The 22,518-nt window shown below is 35.3% G+C and overlaps 2 protein-coding genes across 2 annotated transcripts; one reads left to right on the top strand and one right to left on the bottom strand.

The window, feature by feature from the left end:
• Positions 1-2,503: 2,503 nt before the first annotated feature.
• Positions 2,504-4,065, top strand: LOC149407134 (protein MRG1-like). Its single transcript, XM_089618862.1, has 6 exons — positions 2,504-2,590; positions 2,752-2,805; positions 2,938-2,951; positions 3,442-3,632; positions 3,697-3,755; positions 3,997-4,065. The coding sequence occupies exons 1-6, from the start codon at positions 2,504-2,506 to the stop codon at positions 4,063-4,065; spliced, it is 474 nt and encodes a 157-aa protein (XP_089474988.1).
• A 5,291-nt stretch (positions 4,066-9,356) lies between these two features.
• Positions 9,357-10,070, bottom strand: LOC149407133 (uncharacterized). Its single transcript, XM_089618851.1, has one exon. It carries the CDS (start codon positions 10,068-10,070, stop codon positions 9,357-9,359), a length of 714 nt encoding a protein of 237 aa, XP_089474977.1.
• Positions 10,071-22,518: the final 12,448 nt, after the last annotated feature.

The raw sequence follows: 22,518 nt of genomic DNA, 5'->3' as shown, positions 1-22,518 counted from the left end.
TCTACAGCTAATATAAAAAAGTAGTGGTAATACTCAAAAAATTAAAAATGATCAAAATTTCACCATTTTTAAATGGAGGGAAATTTCCCACAAAATTTTGGCACATTTACACTACAGTCAAAGGTAAAGAAGGAGTTATAATACTTAAAATATAAAAAATTAACAAAATTTTACTATTTGAGTGTGGGAGGGAAATTTCCCACTCACAAACTAGATTAAGTATTGAAAATTTTCATATTCCCACCAATATGAAAATAAAGTAAAAATGACTAAGTATTGGAAATACACTAATATTCACACGCACACAACTCTTTTACTATCTTCCTCAAATATTACTCGGAGACATACTTCAAATCGCCACTCTAAATCCACGACCACCGCCAAATCGCCACTCTAAATCCACGACCACCGTCAAATCCACGACCATCACTACCTTAAAAATCCACGACCATCACTCTAAATCCACGACCATCACTCTAAACCCACGACCATCACTCTAAACCCATTATTTTTTTTCGCCGACTCCCTCTCTCTCCCTTAAAAATCGCCACTCTAAATCCACGACCACCGCCAAATCCACGACCATCACTACCACTGCTCCACCACCGCGATGCGTTCCACCACAGCCACCAGACAACCACCACCGATAAATTAACCCAAATTCACCAGACCACCACCACTGCTAAAACATAGAAATTCCAGCACCCCCAAATTCATCCGACCACAGCTAAACCCACCACGATGTGAAAAGCCCCAAATTTGGCGAAGAACTCCAACGCTGGAAATTCGGATCGCTTCCTCATCGATATAGACTTCACGAGCCATTTCGAGATCGCCCGAGCGGTCGATTCGTACGACAGGATTCTGAATTCTCTGCCGGTGGTGTTTGTGGGTTTGTCGGTGAGGCTGAGCCTGTACCTCCAAGTGATGGCCGAGGCAGCCCGATTCTCTCTGAAGCAGAACTCGATGCCTCTCCCGCCATGGAGGTCTCTCGCGTATCTGCAAGCCAAATGACAGTCGCCGTACCAAAGAGTGATGTGCCCGGACGAGGACGTCTTCGTTGCCCGAGCTAACCCTTTTGGCCACAAGCAGTGCCACGGCCATTTGAAGAGGCTTCAGTCGCTGCTTCGCTCCAAAACGGGGAACGATCAGGGGGTTTTGATGAAGCCCCTCATCGGCAACAATAACTGGAGAAGGAAGCCCGAGAGAATTAGGCATTATCTGTACTAGAAAGAAGCTTTTTGTTTTTTTTTTCCTTTTGACAGAAACTGTATAGAAATTCCGGCAGGCTTTCTTGACTAATTCGGAAAAGAGTTTTGCTTTTTTGGGGGGACAGATTAAGATTCTTTTTTTCTCTCGGTGGATGGATACTAAATAAGTGGACCGGAATGAAAGGCAGGTTCATTTTGCTTACCAATACCAATGGCAATCTCAGAAATTATTCTTCACTTTTCTCGTTTATTATGGGTAATTGTCATGTTTCTTTTCCTGTATTATTATTCTTTTTGTTTTTTTTTCTTTTCTTTTTCATAGATTGTTACTTATGTATTTTTTGTTTTGGTGTAGCAGCGACAGGGAGTCTGGTATCTCCGATCTCGCTCACCTGGCCGAGAAAATTCCGGTAAGTCTTTCTCATTCAATCTCTCTTTAATTTCTTTCGATTTCGCCCTAATTTTGGAGCTTTCTGTGTTTTAGAATCGGATGATTAATGCTTTTTGTTTTTATGGTGTGTAGTTTTCCAAACATCCGATAGCGCAGTTTGAGGACGACTTGGTCTCGACTGTGAATTCGCTAATAGTGTCGATGAAGAAGATGGAGCTTCAGGCGGTGATGAAGCCCGGGCTCTGCAACGCCAGCTGTATAAGGTTCGCTCTTGTCAAGCTCTTGAGGCTCTCTGGCTACGACGCCGCGGTCTGCACTTCCAAGTGGCAATGCTCTGGAAAAGTCCCCGGAGGTAATTTTTTCTTTATATGCTCTGGATTGAACTCGATGATATAAAATCAAAATGATGGCCGAGGTAGATGTGATTTCTTTGATAGCTTAGTGTTTTTTGATTGACGAATATTGAATCTTGTTGCAATCCTCTGATTATTTTGGTCGAACCCTCGTTTTTCCTTTGTTTCATGGTCTCAGAAGAGTTCGACGTAGTTCACTTTGGGGCTTTGTCAATTTTCTTGCTCTATTTTTTGTTTGTGGGTTCGGAGCAAAGGATTATTACCTGTACTATTCAAGTATCTGGGATTAATGTGATCTTGTGAGAGGTATATATTGAACATATTATTTTGTTGGCTACATTGCATCTCTTTGAAATTATATATAAATATTACATATGAAATATATTACATCGATTTTTCTTTTTCTTTTTCTTAGAATAATCTTATTGATGCTGTGATTAAGTTTGTAAGAAATTATTCTTGGAAATAATTTTGTCCTTGGAGTAAAAATTTCTTAGAATAATTTTATGTCATGTGATCTGTGTACAGGGCACGAATTTGGTTGGTAAATGGTACTTTTGGAAATAAAGTCGACACTATTCGTCGAGGGAGAGAAAGTCCTCGCTTTCCACGGACCTCGAATCTACAAAGCCAAGGTTTCGCCTCTTTCTTCCGATCTCGTCTTCCAACGCTCTTCTCTGCTCTTCAGTTTGAACCTGGCTCTCTATTACGTTCATTTCGTTTTGATAGAGTGCGGATTTTGTTGCCTCAGTTGTTTTTAGTTTCTCAAGTGTTTCGCTTTTTGAAACTTTTGAAGGTTCAAAAGGCTGAGTTGAGGAAGAAAGAGTGGAGATACTATGTACACTATCTTGTAAGTTCTACTGCGTCTCGTTGGATTTCTTTAATTTCGCGTCAATTAGATTTGTTTGTTTTGTAAATTTCATCATAGCTTGGCTGAGAGAATAATTTTCTAAATGATTTACAAATTTTTCCTTTATAGCAGGGTTGGAATAAAAAGTGAGTGACTTCTATTCTGTCCGTCTCTCTTTTCTCTCCTTTTTTTTTCTCCGTCTTTCTATGTTAATTTCAACTGTTAGTAAATACACTATGTACAACCACATTAGATGTTTTCATTTTTTGATACTTTAGTTACCCTAGTGGATAGTGTTTACAAAGGAGGTTCAGGAAATGTGATTCTTCTTTTTTCAATTAATAACCATTGTTGTATTAATGTGTGAGAAAGAGAAAATAGCGGGGAAAAAAAAACAATGTCGCTTATTCTGTATAGGTTTGAGAGGGGTTGAGAAAAATAGCAGTGATGGAAATAGGATTGACAGTTTTAAGAGATCTACGGGTTCTGGAAAAACAGGTTGAGGCGATCTAGGGGGTGTCTAGAATGTGTTAATTTGAGGGAACTGTGTTTTTTTGGTTTGATGTGATATGAGTACTCTGTTTTCCGATTGGTGATACAACAATCAGTCATGTGAGTTGGACATCTTGGCAACAGTTGGGATGAGTGGGTAGGGGCGGACCGATTGATGAAGCATAATGAAGAGAACTTGAAAAAGCAAGAGGCCCTTGACTTAAAACAGGGCGAAGACAAGAACCCCAAAGCAGGCCGTTCGTCTCAGTCAAAACCAAAAACCTCTATCGGTAAAATTTGCTTTTATGTATATAGTCATCATGTCCTGTTATTGTGTACAATGTTTCTATTTTCTCCACTTTTGCATGTTTATTTTTTCTGAGTATGTGTGTGGCTTAGTTCCTGAATCTGATTGGATTGTGCAAATTGGTTCGTATTTTATGGCTTATGATGAGAAAGTATAAGGGATGCATTTTTTGAAATCAACGCCCTGGTATTGGGATATGGTTCGTATATGCACTTTTGTGAGATTATTTTCTTTTATCGGAGTTATTTTTTAAGATTTTGCAATAACCTGAAAGATAAATTGTCCATAAATAAGTTGTAATTTATGTGCAATTCAGAGAGCAAAGTGTATTGAAGAAATTTCTTTGTTCTTTCTCTTGACTTGTTATTTATTTGTCTCCGTCGGTGTTACAGAGTGATCTTGAGCATCCACGGAAGAATAGCAATACTGTCATTTTGATGCAAAACTGTGTACTTGACTAATTTTTCGCTGCTGCTAATTTTTCTCTAGTGTAATGTCAATCCGAACATTTTCCTAGTAAACAACTGATATGAACTCGTACATTATTTGTTTTTAAAAGAGAAATTACCATGTGATTGAAATTCAGTATACACTTAGTTAAAGTTTGTTTTAATTTTTTTTTTTTTCCTGTTAAGAAAAAACTACCTGAAAACCGAACAGTAGCAGTCTACCTGTATGGCATGAAGCATATTCGATTCTATTGATATGAACTCAGCATTCATTTATATGCTTCATCAGGTCCTTCCCAGCGACAATGGAGTTCGTTGTCAGCTGAATGCTTCAGAATTTGTAAACCTTGGTTTGGACTCTTATATTCAGTCTGCGATTTTTCTTTGATGTGGGAGGTGCTGTGGGAGGTGCCAATCTACTGTTACATAGTCTTTCACTCCACCACCAATTTCTCTGATCTCTAGTTGTTTCTTAGACCATTAACTGTTAGTAAGTTTCTTATATTTGCTTTGCTTACATCAACTCAAGTATTCATGGTTGAAACTTAATTTACTTACATCTCAGATTCATGAAAAGCTATATTGTTCTTTTTTCCCTGAAAAGATACCATGTCTATTGCCTCAATCCTAGTTGTTAGAATATTATATGTATAGAACTCATTAGGTACAATTTGGAATTTGTTTTGGAAATCAGTATTTGGTGTTTTTTTGGATATTTATGTAAATGATATTTATTATTGATTTAATGAAATATGAGATTTTTTTGGATATTATTATTGTGTTTAATATAAATGTATTTTATTTTATATTTGTTTAAATATATATTTTTATTTAAAAAATTGCTCTACATAAATAAGATGTAGTCTATATTGTTAAAATAGAATTTCATGGATATAAATTACAGTTAAAAGATGTAGTCTTCAACAAAAAAGACTGAAGTCATAGACAAAGAGATAAGACTCCAGTGCAATAGATGCCACAAAAACGCCGTAGTCTGTCCAACTCAATTAATTATAACTACTCTTTAAAGCTGTAGTGTTTATTGACTCAAAATTTGAACAACTACATTATAAAAATGTAGTCTTCAACAGAAAAGACTGGAGTCATAGACAAAGAGATAAGACTCCAGTGCAATAGATGCCACAAAAACGCCGTAGTCTGTCTAATTGACTCAATTAAGACTACTTGTTAAAACTGTAGTTTTTTTTATCTTATGTAATTGAGTTCTATATAACTACAGCATAACGTTGTAGTATTTATAGATGCCACTAGTAAGACTACATCTAAACAATGTAGTTATATATTTTAACTACAGTCTTATAAAACAGATACACTACGGCCAAACACTGGAGTCATAATCAAAGAGATAAGACTCCAGTGCAATAGATGACAGTCAGTAAACTGTAGTGGATTTAAAATGACTACGGCGTTCGGAAGTAGTTAGAAGCCAAATTTCTGGTAGTGGGAGCACCTCAATCGAGCAACTCGACGACAGATAGGGGTATCCACATCAGCAAACACCTCAGCTAGGCGACTCGGCGGGCCTGCCCAGCATGAGAGATTAGATAGGCGGTGGATGACGATTTTGAAAGCGACGACAAAGTGGCTTTATTGTCGTTTTTACTTTTGAATATATTTTTTTAGTTATGAAATATGACGGCTTAATATTAATATTGACCATTATATAGTTATTGTTATCTCAATTCAAACTTTATATTACATTTGGCATCTGACTTTTTAAAATTTACATCATTTAATAGAAAAATAATAATTAAAAAGCTTTGGAAATATTTTTTTTTAGTGATAACAGGGTAAAAACTCTCTGATTGAGGATAAAAATTAAGAATTTCTCATGTTGGAGTAATGTTTCACTGTGATTTCCAGCAACCAATTTAAAATTTCTAACATCTAGAAACAAGGAGTTCTGACGTGTTATTGAGAAATGGTAATATAATAGCAAATATTTTGTTTTTCTGCTCTCAGTGCAGCACAGGCTCAGAATTGACTGGTCCAAAATGAAAATCTCAAAGCAATTGTATGTCACAGGATGTGACATTATTAATCCCAAATCCCTAGGCCAAACAAATTAAATGCTGTTTCTTTACTTTTGCCAAAAATAAATAATAAGAGCATCTCCGTGGGATTTGGTAAAATAAAATTGCATGTCAATCTCATTTTTCACTCTATTATAGAATGGGATAGTAAACCTCAAACTATAGAATTTTCTTATTCATTGTATTCTATTTTGGAGTGAAATTTTAATAATATAATAATAATTTATTTATTTACAAATCAACCACACAATACCAATTATAATTATATATTTTGTTTGTAATTGTATTAATTTATCACAAAATTACATATATAATTATTTGAGTTTATTCTAATTGGATATAAATAATTAATCTTGATATGTGATAAAAAAAAAATACATTCATTGCTAACAAACTATAAAATAAATAACATGACATCACATATAGATAAAAAAAAAATAGTATTTGTGTATGATGTTACTTATTAAATTTTGAACCAAATAACTACATGGTACATATAATATGTGTGTTTATTTTACTTTTTAAATATAATAATATTGGGTGCAAAATATACAAGTTAAATAAATATTGGTGTTCGTGTAATATATAGAAAGATGCTTAAATTATTAAAATAGTATAATTATGAACAATATGATTTTTTGTGTTAAAAATGGAGAATTGGGTTGGAGATAAAACATTTTATGATGTAATAAAATTGTATTTTAGAGTGCAAAAAATTACATTTTTAAATTTTAGGGTTGGAGATAGTCTTAAACATTACGTCAAGCCCGAAACCCTAACTACCAACACGATTACAAAAACATTTGCGTTCGTACTACTAATTACTATATTGCAAGTTTTTTTTTTTTTTTGTTCATGCATTCACAATCTCGAGTATATCAAGAAAATTGCTGAGATATTTGTAGGTGTGTGTGCGATCTATATTATCTAAATATCAAGAAGACAAACATCAAAAATTTGTATATTAGGCAAGAAGCCAAGGATTATTCCAGTATTCCTAGTAAAATGTTCTTGAGAAATGAAAAGATTCGTGAAACTATAGCGCGAAAATATGGGTACATTACATGAACTGCTTATCATTCCCTTTTTAAAAAAAAATAAATAAAAATAAAAAAAAACCCTACTAATTATTGCTTTTTAAGCATAGATTTTTGTGACCACTACTTTATAGTTTATTGTTGCTTGCATACTGGCACATTGTTTGTTTGACATGCTGAAAATTTTATTTTTCCAAAAATACAGGGAAAGGGAAAAAAAAGTACGGAACATTTAGTCGCGATAATATTATTAGCTAAATGGTTTCTTTTGTAGGCAATTCTTACCGCAAATTGTGTACTCAAAACTGTACTACTATCTTATTATTATTATTAAAAATTTATAAACAACTGACGCTTTAAACATGGAAATTTCATTTTAGCCAACATTTTGTTTCGAAAGTAGTTATTGACTAAATTTTTTTAACGTATCATTTTTTCATTTATTTTCTCTCTCTCTCTCTCTCTCTCTCTCTCTCTCTCTCTGTAACGTACGTAGGACCTCTAGTATTACAGTTTTACAATAAATTTTGTTGCAACCTTGTAACTGCCTAAGACCATCTCCAACCGATCGCTCTATTTCTCACTCTATTTGTCAGTAAGTGATTTCTCTCCAACCGAACTATATTTCTCACACTACTACAAATTTCATTTTCTTGTGCGGAAGGGTATCCGGTGCAACATGTCGCACCTAAATGCCGCATCTAAATAGGCATTGGGTGCGACATGTCGCACCGTATCCTTTCCAGAAAACCAAAAATTTCGCGCATTTTAAGTGGTATCGGGTGCGATATGTCGCACTCAATACTATCTGGTGCGACATGTCGCACCTAAAAGTTTTAAAAATTTTAGGCGGGCTTAAAATCCATCCTCTTATTTTTACTGTCCTGAATTGAAAAGTTTTTTTTTAGTATCTGGTGCGACATGTCGCACCCAATATTAGGTTAAAATTATAAAACACTGCTCCTTCTTCTTCTTCACGCCTCTCTCATTCTCTCTCTCTCTCTCTCTCTCTCTCTCTCTCTCTCTCTCTCTCTCTCTCTCTCTCTCGTCCCTCTGCCTCTGCCTGTCCTCCTCGCCGCCGCCCATCCTCCTCGCCGCCCGTCCTCCTCGCCATCGAGCCTAGGTAAGCTCTTTCACTCGGCCGACGACCTCCGCCGAGCATCTCCGCCGTCCAAGACCGCGAGAGCCGACCTCTTTTTCTCTCCGCTCTCCAACATGAGGGGGAGGAGGGGTGGCGAGGGCTAAGCTCCGGCGAGTGAGGAGGGGGGTCGGCGAGGGAAGAGGGGGATGAGGGGGAGGCCGGCGAGGGAGGAAGGGGAGGAGGGGGAGACCTGCGAGGGAGGAGGGGGAGGATGGGCGGCGTGCAATTTTTTTTATAATTAAAATAACGTATTAGGTGCGACATGTCGCACCTAATACTCGTTTTTTTAGATTTTCTGAAGCCAAATAGCTGCGACTTTGGGTGCGACATGTCGCACCGAAAAGTGTCGCACCTAATATGTGACACTTTTAGGTGCGACAATGTCGCACCTACAGTCGCACCCGAAGAACTTTCGGGTGCGATATTTTGGGCATCGAGTGCGACTTTAGTTGCACCCGATGCCTATATTTGTAGTAATGCCACTTTATTTTTCACTCTATTTTTATCCCCCTTTAGCTCTTATTTAAACTTATACCCTATATTTTTATTATTATTATTAATTAGATAACTTAGAAGAATTATGATAATGAGTAAAATATTACTCTATAAATTAATTATAATTATAAATATAAATACACATTAAATAAAATAAAATTTTATTTAATAAAAATCACAATACAAAAAATAAAATACAACACAACACAATTAAAATAAATAAAAAATTACAACACAACTCAATTAAAATAAAGTAAAACAAACTACAACACAACAAATAAAAGTAACTTTAACACAAACAATTATGACTCGGAATTAGAATACTCTTCCCACAAGTGCCCAATCAATGCATTCCGAAGTGCAATGTGTGCAACTTTATCTCTTATTTGTCTATAGTGGGTAACGAATTGCTCAAATCGTGTGCCATCACCCCCCACCATTTCAACATTCGCTGGTGGTGTTTCTCTCGCAACTCCTATTGGAGCACTAAGATCTCGTTCATCTTCAATTATCAGTCATTATATCTTGTAAGACTTCTTTTCTCCAAAATCGTGTCGGTCCCGCAACAATTTTAAATCATTGTTGGAGAACCCCGAGTGCACGTTTACGTCTTTTCTGCACGCTTCTTGCTTCATTGCAAAATACTTTTCTTTTGCCACGCGGCTCTCGGATAGTTTGCACAATGGTTGACCATTTTGGATATATACTATCAGCCAAATAGTAACCCATATTATACTCTATTCCTTGTATGACATAATGGGCAGGAGGAGCGATACCTTGAGTGAGATTGGAAAATAAATGGGAAGAATCTAGCACATTGATATCATTGTTGCTCCCTGGCATGCCAAAATAAGCATGACATATCCGAAGATCATAATCTGCTACAGCTTCAAGTATAATAGTAGGCTTTCTACTGCGACCCGTGTATTGTCCGGCCCATCCAGTGGGACAATTTTTCCACTTCCAATGCATACAATCTAAACTTCCTAACATTCCTGGAAAACCACGTTGTTGACCAACATGCAGAAGTCTAGCAATATCATTAGTTGTTGGTGATCTTAAATATTGCTCAGAAAATACATCAATGATTGCCCGACAAAACTTCTTCATCATGCTTTCAATCGCCATTGACTCTCCTATTTTGACGTACTCGTCTGTGGCCGGAACACCGTATGCCAGATCTGAAATGCACCTGCTGCTCGAAGTAGTTGTTATGACCTTGAACAACATCCTATATGCGGAGGAATAATGAGCGAGACATAAGATATCTCCGACGGAACATGGCTTCATCATACATCGGGGTTTCAGAAAAGTAATCATTGAATAGTCGACGGTCTGCACTCACTCAATCACGGTTGATGAAAGCATGTCTTGGAACTGAGCCTCCCGCTCTCACGTCTACTTGGTTGGAATGTTGACGGATAAGCTCTGTAATCAGGATATTGTTATTGACGATAGCATGAGTTATGGTCTCCTCCTCTTCATCCAAACTAATAATGAAATCGTCATTCGAGCTTGAAGACGACGAGGATGAATTAGTATTCATTTTGGGAGATAAAATGAGAGAATGTGTATTATATTAAGAATAGAATGAGTGCGTGTATTAAAACTCATGATAGAATTGGTATTTTATAGAGAAAAAGTAAATGATAAAGGGAATCTTGTAAGTGAATTTTCAAATCGCGTTAGAACGGGTTAAAAACGTGAGAATCTTGTAAGTGAGTTGTCAAATCGCGTCAGAACGAGTTGAGAAACGTGAGAATCTTGTAATTGCGTTGTCAGATCGCGTCAGAACGAGTTGAGAAACGTGAGAATCTTGTAAGTGAGTAGTCAAATCGCGTCCAAACGAGTTGAGAAACGTGAGAATCTTGCTATAAATATTGCCTTCATAAGTTGTAATTTCACCACATCACTCACCTTACTAAAGAAATGTCTAGAGCTTCTAATTACTCTCGAGATGAAAACAAACTCCTTTGTCGGGTTTACATGGAGATTTTGCAAGACCCAATCATCGGTATATACCAATCATCCGATCAGTTTTGGACTCGTGTTGCGGAAGCTTACAACAACTGCAAAAGTCCGGATTCAAAGATGCATTCAATGCGATCAATCTAGTACCGTATTCAAGTGATTGAGAAAGCTACAAGGAAGATGCATGCATGCATTCGACAAATTGATAATAGACACCCAAGCGGTGCTTCAACTGAAGATATTGTGAGTATTATAGTTTATTATTTTCTCACGATTAGATTTATACTTGACCATTATTTTATCAACTTTCAGATGGATCAAGCTAAAGTAATTCTTTCACAAGATGAAAATTCAAGAAAGGTTGGAAGTTTGATCATGTGTGGAAGACAAACATCTCGAGGTTCATCTTGCCCACAAGAGTCAGAAAATCCAACTCCTGAATCTGCTAGATATCCATCTCCTCCTGAGCAGCCGATTGGGGTGAAGAAAGCCAAATTAAAAAAAAAATAGATGATGGAATAATGTCTAGAATTAGTGGTATTGAGGAAGGAAATAAAGAACTTCTTGAGCAATTGAAGAAGACAAGTGCAATCAGGCAATGCCACTTGGAATTCAAAGAAATCAAGGAAGAAAATAAATATTGTTCCGAGATTTAAGTTCAATATCAGATCCACAGTTTCGTGCATATGTTCAAGCCGAACAAGCGAAAATTATGCAAAAGGGGCTTGAACAACAACAATCCCATACACCACCTCCGACTTTTGATTCATATTCTCAATGTTTTACCGGTCTCGGGGGATCCGGCACCAATCTTCCAGAATATTAGTTTATCTATTGTAATTTTATTTTGTTGTATTGTGTTTTTTTAATGTCTTTTGAGTTTTCTTGTTGATTTTCTTCCAAATTTCTAATGTAATTGTGTTTGGTATTAGTTTATTATGACCGTTTTAATATTATAACTTTCTTGCAATGTGCAAATATCATTGTTGTATTTTAAAATATTGTTGTCTTTTAAATTATGCAAAATAATAAATTTTATATAAATTAAATAATTTTAGGGATAAATATTAAATAATCATATATGTAAAATTTGGGCATTTGGGAAAATTTTAAAACTTAAAAAAAAAAGCACTTAACAGTGTAGCGCTACAAGTGCTACATTGTTCTAAAACAACATCACACGCTAGCGCTTGCGCCAAAATAGGCAGCGCATAGCGCTCCACTGGAGATGGTCTAATGAATGGTGCAAGCCAACGATGACTATAACAGAGAGTAAGAAGTGTTGATATGATTTTATAAAATAAAATAAATAAATAAAAGCTAGTATATATGTAGCTAGGTTTTGTAAATTCTTGTTAAAGTTATTTGATTATTCTCCAATCAATTGTTTTGTTGTGCAATCTCTTTCTCTCTTACTCAAATTTCTCTAGTTTCTTTTATGCGTTATTTATTTATTTATTTTCCCATATTTGTTAATAGACGTTGGCTATGTTTGGCTCTGCTTATTAAGCTTGATTTTAGTTTTTTTCTAAAAGTTAAATCATATTTAAGTGTTTGGTAAAATTGCTTTTTCTAAAAGCTAAAAAGTGTTTTTGAATATTTTAACTAAAAACTAAAAGCTACAATTTGAATTTTATATGAGCTTTAGTTTTTGGTTTGTAGTTTCTTTGTCTTAACTTTTTTTTCTCTTACACTAACTTTTAATTTTAATTATCTTTATATGTTTTCATCAAATAATTTTTTTTGAAGTCACCAAAATTTATAATTTATTTTTTACAATCTATAGACACCCACTTTGATATATTTTTTATATACCAAAAAATATATTATTATTAATATTAATTATATTTTATATAAATAATTCTTACTTATAAATATTAATATATATTTTACCAAACACTAAATCAGCTTTTACTAACAGCTATAGCTATTCTACAATAGTTTATCAAACACTAATCTGTTTTTTAAAACAACAGCTTTTTCGTATAGCTATTCTAAAATCACTTTTTTAAGCAAAGTTATGTCAAACGCAGTCATTAATTGATGTAAATTAACGTTGTTTTTAATGTTTTCACAGGTTTTATTTCGGGGTGTTATATAGTTAACTACTGTTAATTTTTGTTAATTAACATTAATTAATTTTCATTTTTTAGGAAAGCAATTATAACTAATTTGGGGTTTTAATTATCTTTATTTCCTTTTTTATTTTCTAAAAATAAACAACAAAAAATATGGGCAGTTAAGTGTATTTTCGTAAGGTAATAAAATGCAATGGCTATAAAATTAAAACGTTTGAAATGTTGGCTAAATTAAAATTGTAACGTTTGAATATGACTAGTTAGGTAGAGTGCCATTATTATTATTATTATTATTATTATTATTATTATTAGTGGTACGTGGGAGTAGTACAAACTCACTAGATAAACTATGTTCCTACTTCAAAATAGTATAAAAAAAATAATAATAAAAAAATTCTATTCACGAACAATATTTGAATTAACAGAGTGTACTATTCTGATTTGACCAAAATTTGGCTACTCTAATTAAGATTGAAATATTCGAAGTTATTTGGAAATGGAATTCCGATAAAGCCCAACCCAGAATGACCAAAATATTTTATATCCAAGTTTACTTATAGTTGAATTTATTATTAAAACAAAAAATCAATGGTTCAACTCTATTTATGCATAATTAAAGTTGATTATAAATATTAATTATATTACAGTTTCTTATTAGAGTTAGTATATGAATATTCATTTGTTAACCTATAAAAAAAGCATAAATTATTTGTTATGCTGTAATTTTCACAAGATAAAAGTCCATGTTGATAGCAAAAACGATAAGATTTTGGGAAGTTTAAAACCTAACTATCGGCGTGCTTAAACCATCCTCATGCAAATCATCAACAAAAAGTGCAAGACCAGACTATCGGCGTCACAAAGCCTTTGACAAAGCAAGACTATCAGCGAAGAGAAGAATTCTTGAACTATTGGCGAAGAGAAGAATTCTTGAACTATCGACGGCCATATTATCGACGAAATGTACCAAAGTATCGGCGTCCCAATGTCTTCGGCAAAACAAGAATATCGGCAAAAACAAAAATTCTTGAACTATTAGCGGCCATACTATCGGCAAACAAGACTATCGTCTATTTTCATCTCTGTCATCCTTGAACTATCGTCGTTGAGACAAGAATCCGTTTATTTGGAAATGGAATTCCGATAAAGACGAAACTAGAATGACCAAAATAATTTATGCCCATGTTTACTTATAGTTGAATTTATTAGTAAAAAAAAAAAATCAATGTTTCAATTCGACTAGAGTGGATTATGTATATTAATTATATCACAGTTTCGTTACTAGAGTTTGTATATGAAGATTCATTTGTTAATCTATAAAAAAGCATAAACAATTTATTTTCAAAACTAAAATATGATGGTGTCATTTTGTTATAACGGAATGGAATTCTGTGTTGGTGTTCTTGAAGAGATAAGAAACCAGACTAAAGTATGGGAAGAGAATGGGAAGACTGGATAGGGAAATAAATAATGTTATTTTATTATTCTCATAGCCCTCCTTGGTCGAAGCATATTACGAATCTAGTTGTTTTTATAGGAATGTTAAGTGAGACATAGAGAAACCAACAAAACTACTGGCTACAAAGATCTTCATCATGTCTGCTTTGGTATTATAAATGTCAGGACACTCTATTAGTGAGAATGTTTAACGTCATGGCTAGATTAATTTGTATTATAATTAAGCTCAAGTGGATGATCTAAAATATTTTTTTAAGTTGCAATGAAAAATAAATCTTGTGTGTCTGATGATAGTAGACCAATAATATGTGTTGGAATTTGTATTACCATGTGAATATCCCCAAGTCTACATTATTTGTTAGAACTATATGTTAAAACTAAGCCATTATGAAATTAATCTCTATATACAGCTTTTGAATTTTCATCTCAGAACTAGCTTTTTATAAATCTATTTAATTTTTAGAATCCGTTTTAAGAGTGCAGTTTTTATTTTGTTAATTTATTACTCGTTTACTTATTTATGAGATGTAAGTTTTCAGTTCATCTCTAAACATTCACAGGAGTCTCAACTTCAAGCTTTTTCAGTATGTTCTAAGGGCGTGTCTCATGACAGCAAGCTGTTCTAACTTGGTCGGATTCGTCAATGATTTCTAGTTTATGAAATCCAAAGAGACAAATTTTTCTAAATTTTAATCAAAGTTGATAATTTTTAATTTTTGGAAGTTAGTCGTTTAGAAATTTATATCTACACAATCAATATTTTATGCATTTTCCACGGTGTGACTCATGATCTAGTAAAACTAGAATAACAAAAATCAGATTTCACTGGTGAAAAAAGAAAGAAAAGGATAACAGATAATGGTTAAAGGGTTTAGGGCTCAACCAATACTAGCTAGTTGCCCAGACTCGATTGAGCTGTGTAAATAATTCCGGCTCAAATCATAAGGGCCCACAATCTTTCATAACTTTCTATTTTGCGATTTGGACAGAAGTATGACTGGCTTCAAAATTTTGGGCCAAAATCAATCAAACTATAATTTAAGACATTTCTATTAGCATATTCAATGTGCAATGTCTATCATATCCTTTAAATTTAGTTTATTATCATTTTTTTCATTTTTTCTTCTTTTTTCGTTTTTTTCTCGTTGTTGCATCTCTCTTCTCTCAGTTCTATTTCTCTGTCATATATAGATATCACGCCATGGAACGTAAATGCCCTAGTCTCTGGATGTCACGTTTTTTCTGTAGTTTCCAAATTCTAATCCCAAACTCAACAAAGACGAGTGACCTAATTCTACACTGTGCAGTGGGAGTCCGACTCGAATTGGGGTGAGTCGATCTCGATCGTCGGCATCGACTCTATGGATTCCTTGGAAGCCGGTGGAGGTTGGTCATGGAGTCTCCTGATCTCGTTGATCTCGATCTGAGAAAACTGCTCCAGAAGTCGATCAAACCCTAACCCCAGTAGAAACTCCGACATGCTCACCGAGAGAGGCCTCAGCTCTAAGCTCCCTCAATCCTCGTAGTACATGATAGGTGCATTTCGTACGCGTTAAACTCATATTTTCCGACTTGAATCTCACTTGTTCTTTAGTGACTTTTAGTGTGTTTGATGTGTTTTTGAGTGATTTACAAGTTTAAGAGGCCAATTGGGTGTTAAGGAGGATAATAGAGCATCAATTGACGTTACAGAGCAATTTTTGAAGTGATTCGAAGATTTTTTTGACAAATTAGAGCGAAACAAGAAGCACAACGTCCTCTTCTGCATGATTTTGAGATTTTCTATTAAACATTCTAGAATAAATATTTCCACCATTGGATAGAGCTCTCTATTATATTTTTAACGCATATTTATTTGCAAGAATCGAACACCTGAGCAAGAAGTTATGGTAATTTTAAGCATCACTACGCACCGTGGAGACCCGGCAGAGTCATACGCGCGGTCCGCGAGTCCACCGCATGCAGAGCACTCCAACTGCGTGTTTGACACCGATTTTGCCTATTTTTAGCTTCTAAGATGCTATTTTTCGATTTTGATGAGTTTTGGACCTTTTGGTCTGATCTTAGGGCCCAAATAGCTTCGAAAATCACTCAAAACCCTATATATACTAGTTTGAACTCCTAAAAACACATCTTAGTTTTTGTTTTAGGTTCTTTATTAGTTGTTTGGGTTGTTGGGAGAGAACAGACAACTGGAGAAAAAGACCACCGTTCGTCGCGATTGACAACCGCAAATTCAGCTTTTTCCCTTCTATCTCTATTCCTTGGAACTCTCATTTATGTTTTCATGTTTTAATTTAGTTTTCATGGTTTGTTTTTATATATTTTTTGTTTCTGTTACTCTCATCGCCATGAACTGAACCCCTTAAGGGTGATGGCCTAGCTTTGCTGGAATATAGTTGTGGATTCATTATTTATTGATTGAAGTATTTTTCATGTTCTTCTTCTCTATCGCTTGAATTAATTCCGTGCTTATTGCTTGTTTGATATTCATGACCTCATTCATGATTTTTAGGATTGACTTGATGCTTGAGAAATATTAGGTTGATCGTGTATAAGAATTATTTCACCGTAGTACATTCCTAAGCTAGAGATAGTTAGGCTGTTATAGAATCGTGTGTACACTCTTGGTTGTAATGTTTGTCGTATTTTTAGGGTTTGAGATCGAGAGATAAAAACCCGGTATTGGCATAGGTTGTTAGATACTCGAGAGATATTTAGCGATAATATTACGTGAGTGTGATTAGTGAAGAAAGTTGAACAAAAAAATCGTGCGTAATTCTAAGAATCCCGACCATATGAGAGTTTATCGAAGCCATTGCCCTTACCTTTTACTCATCCATTCACCCATCCTTATTTCTTGTTTTTATTTATATTCCGCAAGTTAGTTAATAATAATTCTCATTTTTGTCGAGTTCAATTTGTTGCTAGCTAGTTGAGTTTCGATTAAGCATAGTCCTCGTGGGATCGACTCGTACTTACGATTATATTACTTGAGCGACTACATGCACTTGCATACGAAAATATCGCAACAGTACAGCTCAAATCCTCGCCTGCCGCCGCCGCCTTCTGCCTCTCTTGCCCCGTTCTCCGGCAAACTGGGAAGCACGATCACGAAGTGTAACGGAGATCGGTCCCTGCCTATCCAAGCATCCAACCTAATCTGAACACGACGTCATTGTATCAATTCTTCTAAATTTGTTGGGTAGATCACTTTTTTGAAACATATTCGAATTTTTGTTTGTATTAGGTTGAAAATGATTATTCTAACAGTTTTAACATCAATTTTTGCTAGATAGATCGTGCTTGTTTCTAAAACACGCTAGGAAAGATTTTATGCGTCCAAGAAATTTTCTTGATCATTCATGTTAAAAAAATAAAGAAAATAATTACAGAGTTTTTTCAAATAGAAATCATGTACTTAATTTTTTTTAAATTGGGAACCTGATACATGTAGCTATTTTGAATTGGGAACTTGATACAGACTATATTTTAGCTAAATAGTATACACTTGAAAATCTGAAATCAATGATGTTTGATATTTCCTTTTTATAACTTCTTTTTCAGGGGTGTTGTTGACGAAAATCGGCAACGTGGAAAACTTCGGGCGGTTCGACCCAAGGTCGGACCAAGTGGCCACACTCGAGCCAAGTGTGGGAACTTGAAAGTCTCGAGTTGTCGTTCCTCTAACCCAGAGGCGTTCTCTAAGTAGAGAATGGGGTGAATTGGGGGGGGGGGGAGGAGTGACTGCGCTTCTTGTGAGCTGCCTACGTACCCGAGTTGCGGGATCAAGTCATTACGTAGTTCAATGCGTGTGTATATGCTATTTGTGGCGCGGAGCTTGAAGGGTGTGCTCGATAGAGGAAATAGAGCGCGGAGAAGTCTTTTGCGATATTTCATGACTCTAGAATCGAGTGACCCCGAGAGAGAATGTGTGTTTTCTTATGGAGATGATGGAGATTCGCAATAGAGAATCGCAATAGAGAATTTCGGGCGCAACCGTGTGCGTTACAGATGAAAGAGATTCTCAATAGGGAATTTCGGGCCCAGCCGTGTGCGTTGGAGATGAGGGAGATTCTTAGTAGAGAATCCTGGACGCAGCCGTGCGTGGGAGATAAAGCGCTCGATTAGAGGAAATCGTCCATAGAAAGTCTTCGGCTGCATTTCAAAACTCTGAGAGCGAGTAATCTTGAGGAGGAATTAATGTGTCTCTGATCCTCTATGAAGGAGGGTATTTTATAATGGATGTGAAGGCGTAAGAGGGCCTCTGGACGTACTTTCAGGAGCGCGCGGTGGAATTTGGAAAGCGCGGGGTACGGGAGTAGGCCACGCGCACGCCTTCTGCGCTATGGCACGATGCCTTTTTTGAGGCGCGTGCACGGGGGCCTCGCCTCGGGCGCACAAGGCGCAGAGAGCGCATCCTACATTGTGCGTAACTGCAACGCGAGCGAGTGTGGGCTCGCCTCGGGCCCATTTAGAGTGGGCCTTCGAATTTGAGATCCGACGCAGAATTTAGTAATTTTTGAAAACCACCAACATAATTACCCTCCAAGTCTGTTGCTTGGATGACTCCAGGCGGCGGACTTTAAGAATCTTCTCGGCTGTTTGAAGGAATTTTGCTTTCTTGAGTCTTCGTCTTTTGGCGAGCGTGTCACATTGCGTTTCATCGGTGGACATCTTTGTTGCGCCACTTGGAGCGTCTTTGGTTAGAGTAGTGCAGAGCGTACAAGCTAAGCGCGAGACTTAGGCGTTCGGGCCAAGAAGCGCAGTCGCTTAGGACAAGAAGCACAATCGCTTAGTCGTTTATGACAAGAAGCGTCATCGCGGGATAGAGTAGCGCATGGCGTACAAGCTAACTCATGGGATCGCTTAGTTGTTTGGACCAAGAAGCTCAATCGTCCTCGAGAAGCTTAGCATCTTTGTACGCCAAAAGAAGCCAAAATCAATCGTCTTCGAGAAACTCATGGTTATGACATTGCTGAACTGAACGACTATAACCATTGCGAAACACCTTCTTTGATGATCTCCTTGGAAAGGTACATCTTTGAGTCGCAGATCGGCCAAGTTTCGAGAATTCCTTGCCGCGGCCGCGTGAGTGATGCCCATGCCGTCGAGGATTATGTCAAGTCAGGGCTCGAGAGGACCTTTGCTGCCATCCGCGAGCGAGACCCTGAGGCCTTCGAGAAAATTCCTAGCCCCATTTGAGAGAGAAAAAAGGCGATGACAATGATGATGTTGGTGATGACGTGGCGGCGGAGGAAGATGCGGTGGTTGAATCGGAGAGCGAAGAGAGGTCGTCAGAGTACATTGAGAGAGGGAGATAGAGAGCAAGAGAGAGCGAGGAAGCTGTGATTTTATTTCCTTATTTTTTATCATTCTCTCTCTCGTCGCGATTTAATTAAGTTTATAAGAGAGAGAGAGAGAGAGAGAGAGAGAGAGAGAGAGAGAGAGAGAGAGAGAGAGAGAGAATAGTTAAAACAATAACTTATTCCTACAATCGGGATATGATAAGGTATTAACAACATTAGCTCGATAAAAACTAGAAATAGTATAGAAGGTATTTCCGAACATTGTCTCTAGAAAAACCCTACTATCATTATGTCTTTGCAATGTTACTTGATTCAACTCTATTTGTGACCTTTTGAAAACAAATCAAATAATTAATATTAATTCAAATCAATTGAAATATTAAGCCAAACCACGAGTAACCAATTAATAGGGTTACAATCGAAAATAGTAATTTTCTGAAATCTTGACTATAATACAATCATCGAGCTTTGAGTGGCTAAGTTAGTAATAATTTTTAATTTAAACACGAAGTAATAAAATGTAAATCAATTAAAAAAAATACTGGAGAGCCTCTTGAAGGTGAAATGTAACGAAATACAGCTAGTTTGATTTTTTTTTTATTAGATAAAATAGTTATAAAAAAAAATTATGGTTTTTCCCCATAAACATTTCATTCCTCAAAGTTTTGTGGTTTCCCCTTTTCTTTTTTATGATTCTATCATTCTTAGTTCCAAACCTTTGGCTATGGCTAATGTGACCAATATATGTTGTGTCCCTTTTACTTTGTGGAAGGTATATTTCCCATTTGCCTACCTATTTAAATTGGACCAATCAATATAGATTTTGCATTAGAGGCGTGATCGTCCTACCATTTTTTCTTTCTTCTTGTTGTAGATGTGATAATCTCCACCGAGCGACGTATATAACATCTCACCATGAAAGCGACTTTAGTCTGGCAGGAAGATTAAATACATCTTCTTAACCACTAATTATTACACATCTTCCATCTGATAGTAATGTCTAAAAGTTGAAACTACTTCATTATTTTTTGCACTTTTTTGTCTCATAAAAAATGATTTGTTTTCACGCCCCCCTGAAGAAGAATGATTTAGTCAAATAGCACACACACCCAAGGAAATGTATTCCATTTTTTTTTTCTTTTTTACTTTTCCCTTTTTTGTATTTCACAATTGATCAATCACAATATGAACGTCAAATTTCCAAGGGTGAGAAACTTGGCACACAACATGGTAATATACGTTAAAATTTGTGCTGAGTGGCTATTAATTTTATAACTTCAAGATAGAAAATGTATTTCCTAAAAAAAAAGATAGAAAATATATGTATATATATAATTGAGGCAAAAAAAAAGAAAAGAAAGATAGAATATATATATGTAGAGAGAGTCTTATGCCCATTACTTCCCTTATCTCAACTCTCAACAAAACATGAGAACATTCTCTTCTCTCCATATTCCATTCACAATAACTTACCAAACATTCTTATGCATGAAATGAATTATTTTATTCCTGGAAAAAGGGGAAAAAAGAATAATAGAAGAAAAAACTTACTGTTACGTGACATTTTAAATGAATATTCATTTTACCAAAAAGAAAAAAAAACATTTCACTATATGAGAAAAAAGGTTAATCGATTAACATGGACGAACAAAGGTAATAGACTAATAGTGAAATTGGGAAATATGAAAATATTTCAAGAACTAAAATATCACATGATTTACCTCAACCTTGGGGTGGGATTGGGCGTTAAAGTCAATATTTTGTGATAGGAGATCTACCAAACGGGACCCAGGGAGTGAATCCTAATTGGCTACTTTTAAGGAGCATAATTAAATACTGTAAACACTTTTTAATTTAATGTAAACCCCTTAAAAATAAATGAAAAAGAGTATTCTTTTGGGAAACTTTTTGTTAAACATATAAAAAAAAAGTTATGCTTCAAATCAAAGCCTCTATTCCTTCAACCCCCAATTAACTTCCAATAAAAAAAAACCCAATTAACTTTGATATTCTCTCTTCAAGTCCCAAGCCATGATGGTATTCAAGAAAGACACATTAAGAAAAGATTATTTATTTTCATTAAAAAAAATAGAATATCGGGTTATTCAGCCATAATGATGTTGACACTTTTACCCTTGAAGTACCGTTGGACTCGAAATAATAATGTTATAAAAAAAAACTTTTGCAGGCACTACTCTAGTCTTTTTAGTCAAGAGACCCATATTACTATATGAATATAGTAAGTTAAAATAAGAGATAGATAAGCATAACAGCTAGCTCTTTGAGAATGAGAGCAGCTAATTAATATATTTTTCCGGTTAAGAGTGAGAATTAATTAAACTTCCAGAAGTAGTTGACACTGAAAGAGAATATTTTGGAATAGTTCTCCCTTTCTCTATATAATATACATATAAACCAATTGTATGTTTTAAAAGACCCAAACTGAGGCCTAGCAAATAAACCTGCAGAGACAGAATTTAAATGGTCATTTTATTAATATGTTCCCTCTTAACCATGTGTCAACTAAGATTTTTATTTTTATTTTTTTTATTAATGTTAGTTTTTCAAAGGGAGGAAGGTTTTGACTTCCCCTTTTTTTTTCTAAGATTAAAATTTGCAACCACCATAAAACTTTTTTTTGTAATTTTCCATGTTAAACTAGGGCAATAAGAACGGAACAAACAAAAAATTTGTTTCGTTAAGACGATATGTTCTCGTTACTGAAATTATATTATGATATTATTCATAGAACAAAAAATTCCGCTATTATTTATCTTAATTTATTTATAGAAAACATACTATTATCAATTTCAATTTTCTTAACCTTTTTTTTTTTATAAGTATATAGCATTAGAATTAACTAGAATGGAATATTAGGTTCTAGTTTTGCCAAAATTTTAACACTATTTTAAACGGAATGTT

The sequence above is a fragment of the Urtica dioica genome, chromosome 1 (assembly GCF_054948205.1).
Source record: "Urtica dioica subsp. dioica isolate 48M chromosome 1, U.dioica_male_clone48M_v1_H2, whole genome shotgun sequence".
Taxonomy (NCBI): Eukaryota; Viridiplantae; Streptophyta; class Magnoliopsida; order Rosales; family Urticaceae; genus Urtica; species Urtica dioica.
This window is presented reverse-complemented; position numbering and strand designations above follow the sequence as displayed.

Excerpts from the sequence above, each read along its gene's own strand:
- LOC149407134 (XM_089618862.1), top strand. The coding sequence starts at position 2,504 with ATGGTACTTTTGGAAATAAAGTCGACACTATTCGTCGAGGGAGAGAAA. Across the intron at positions 3,633-3,696 it reads TCATCATGTCCTGTTATTGT|TTCCTGAATCTGATTGGATT; the intron begins GTACAATGTTTC and ends TGTGTGGCTTAG. Across the intron at positions 3,756-3,996 it reads TTATGGCTTATGATGAGAAA|AGTGATCTTGAGCATCCACG; the intron begins GTATAAGGGATG and ends TCGGTGTTACAG.
- LOC149407133 (XM_089618851.1), bottom strand. The coding sequence starts at position 10,070 with ATGAAGCCATGTTCCGTCGGAGATATCTTATGTCTCGCTCATTATTCC.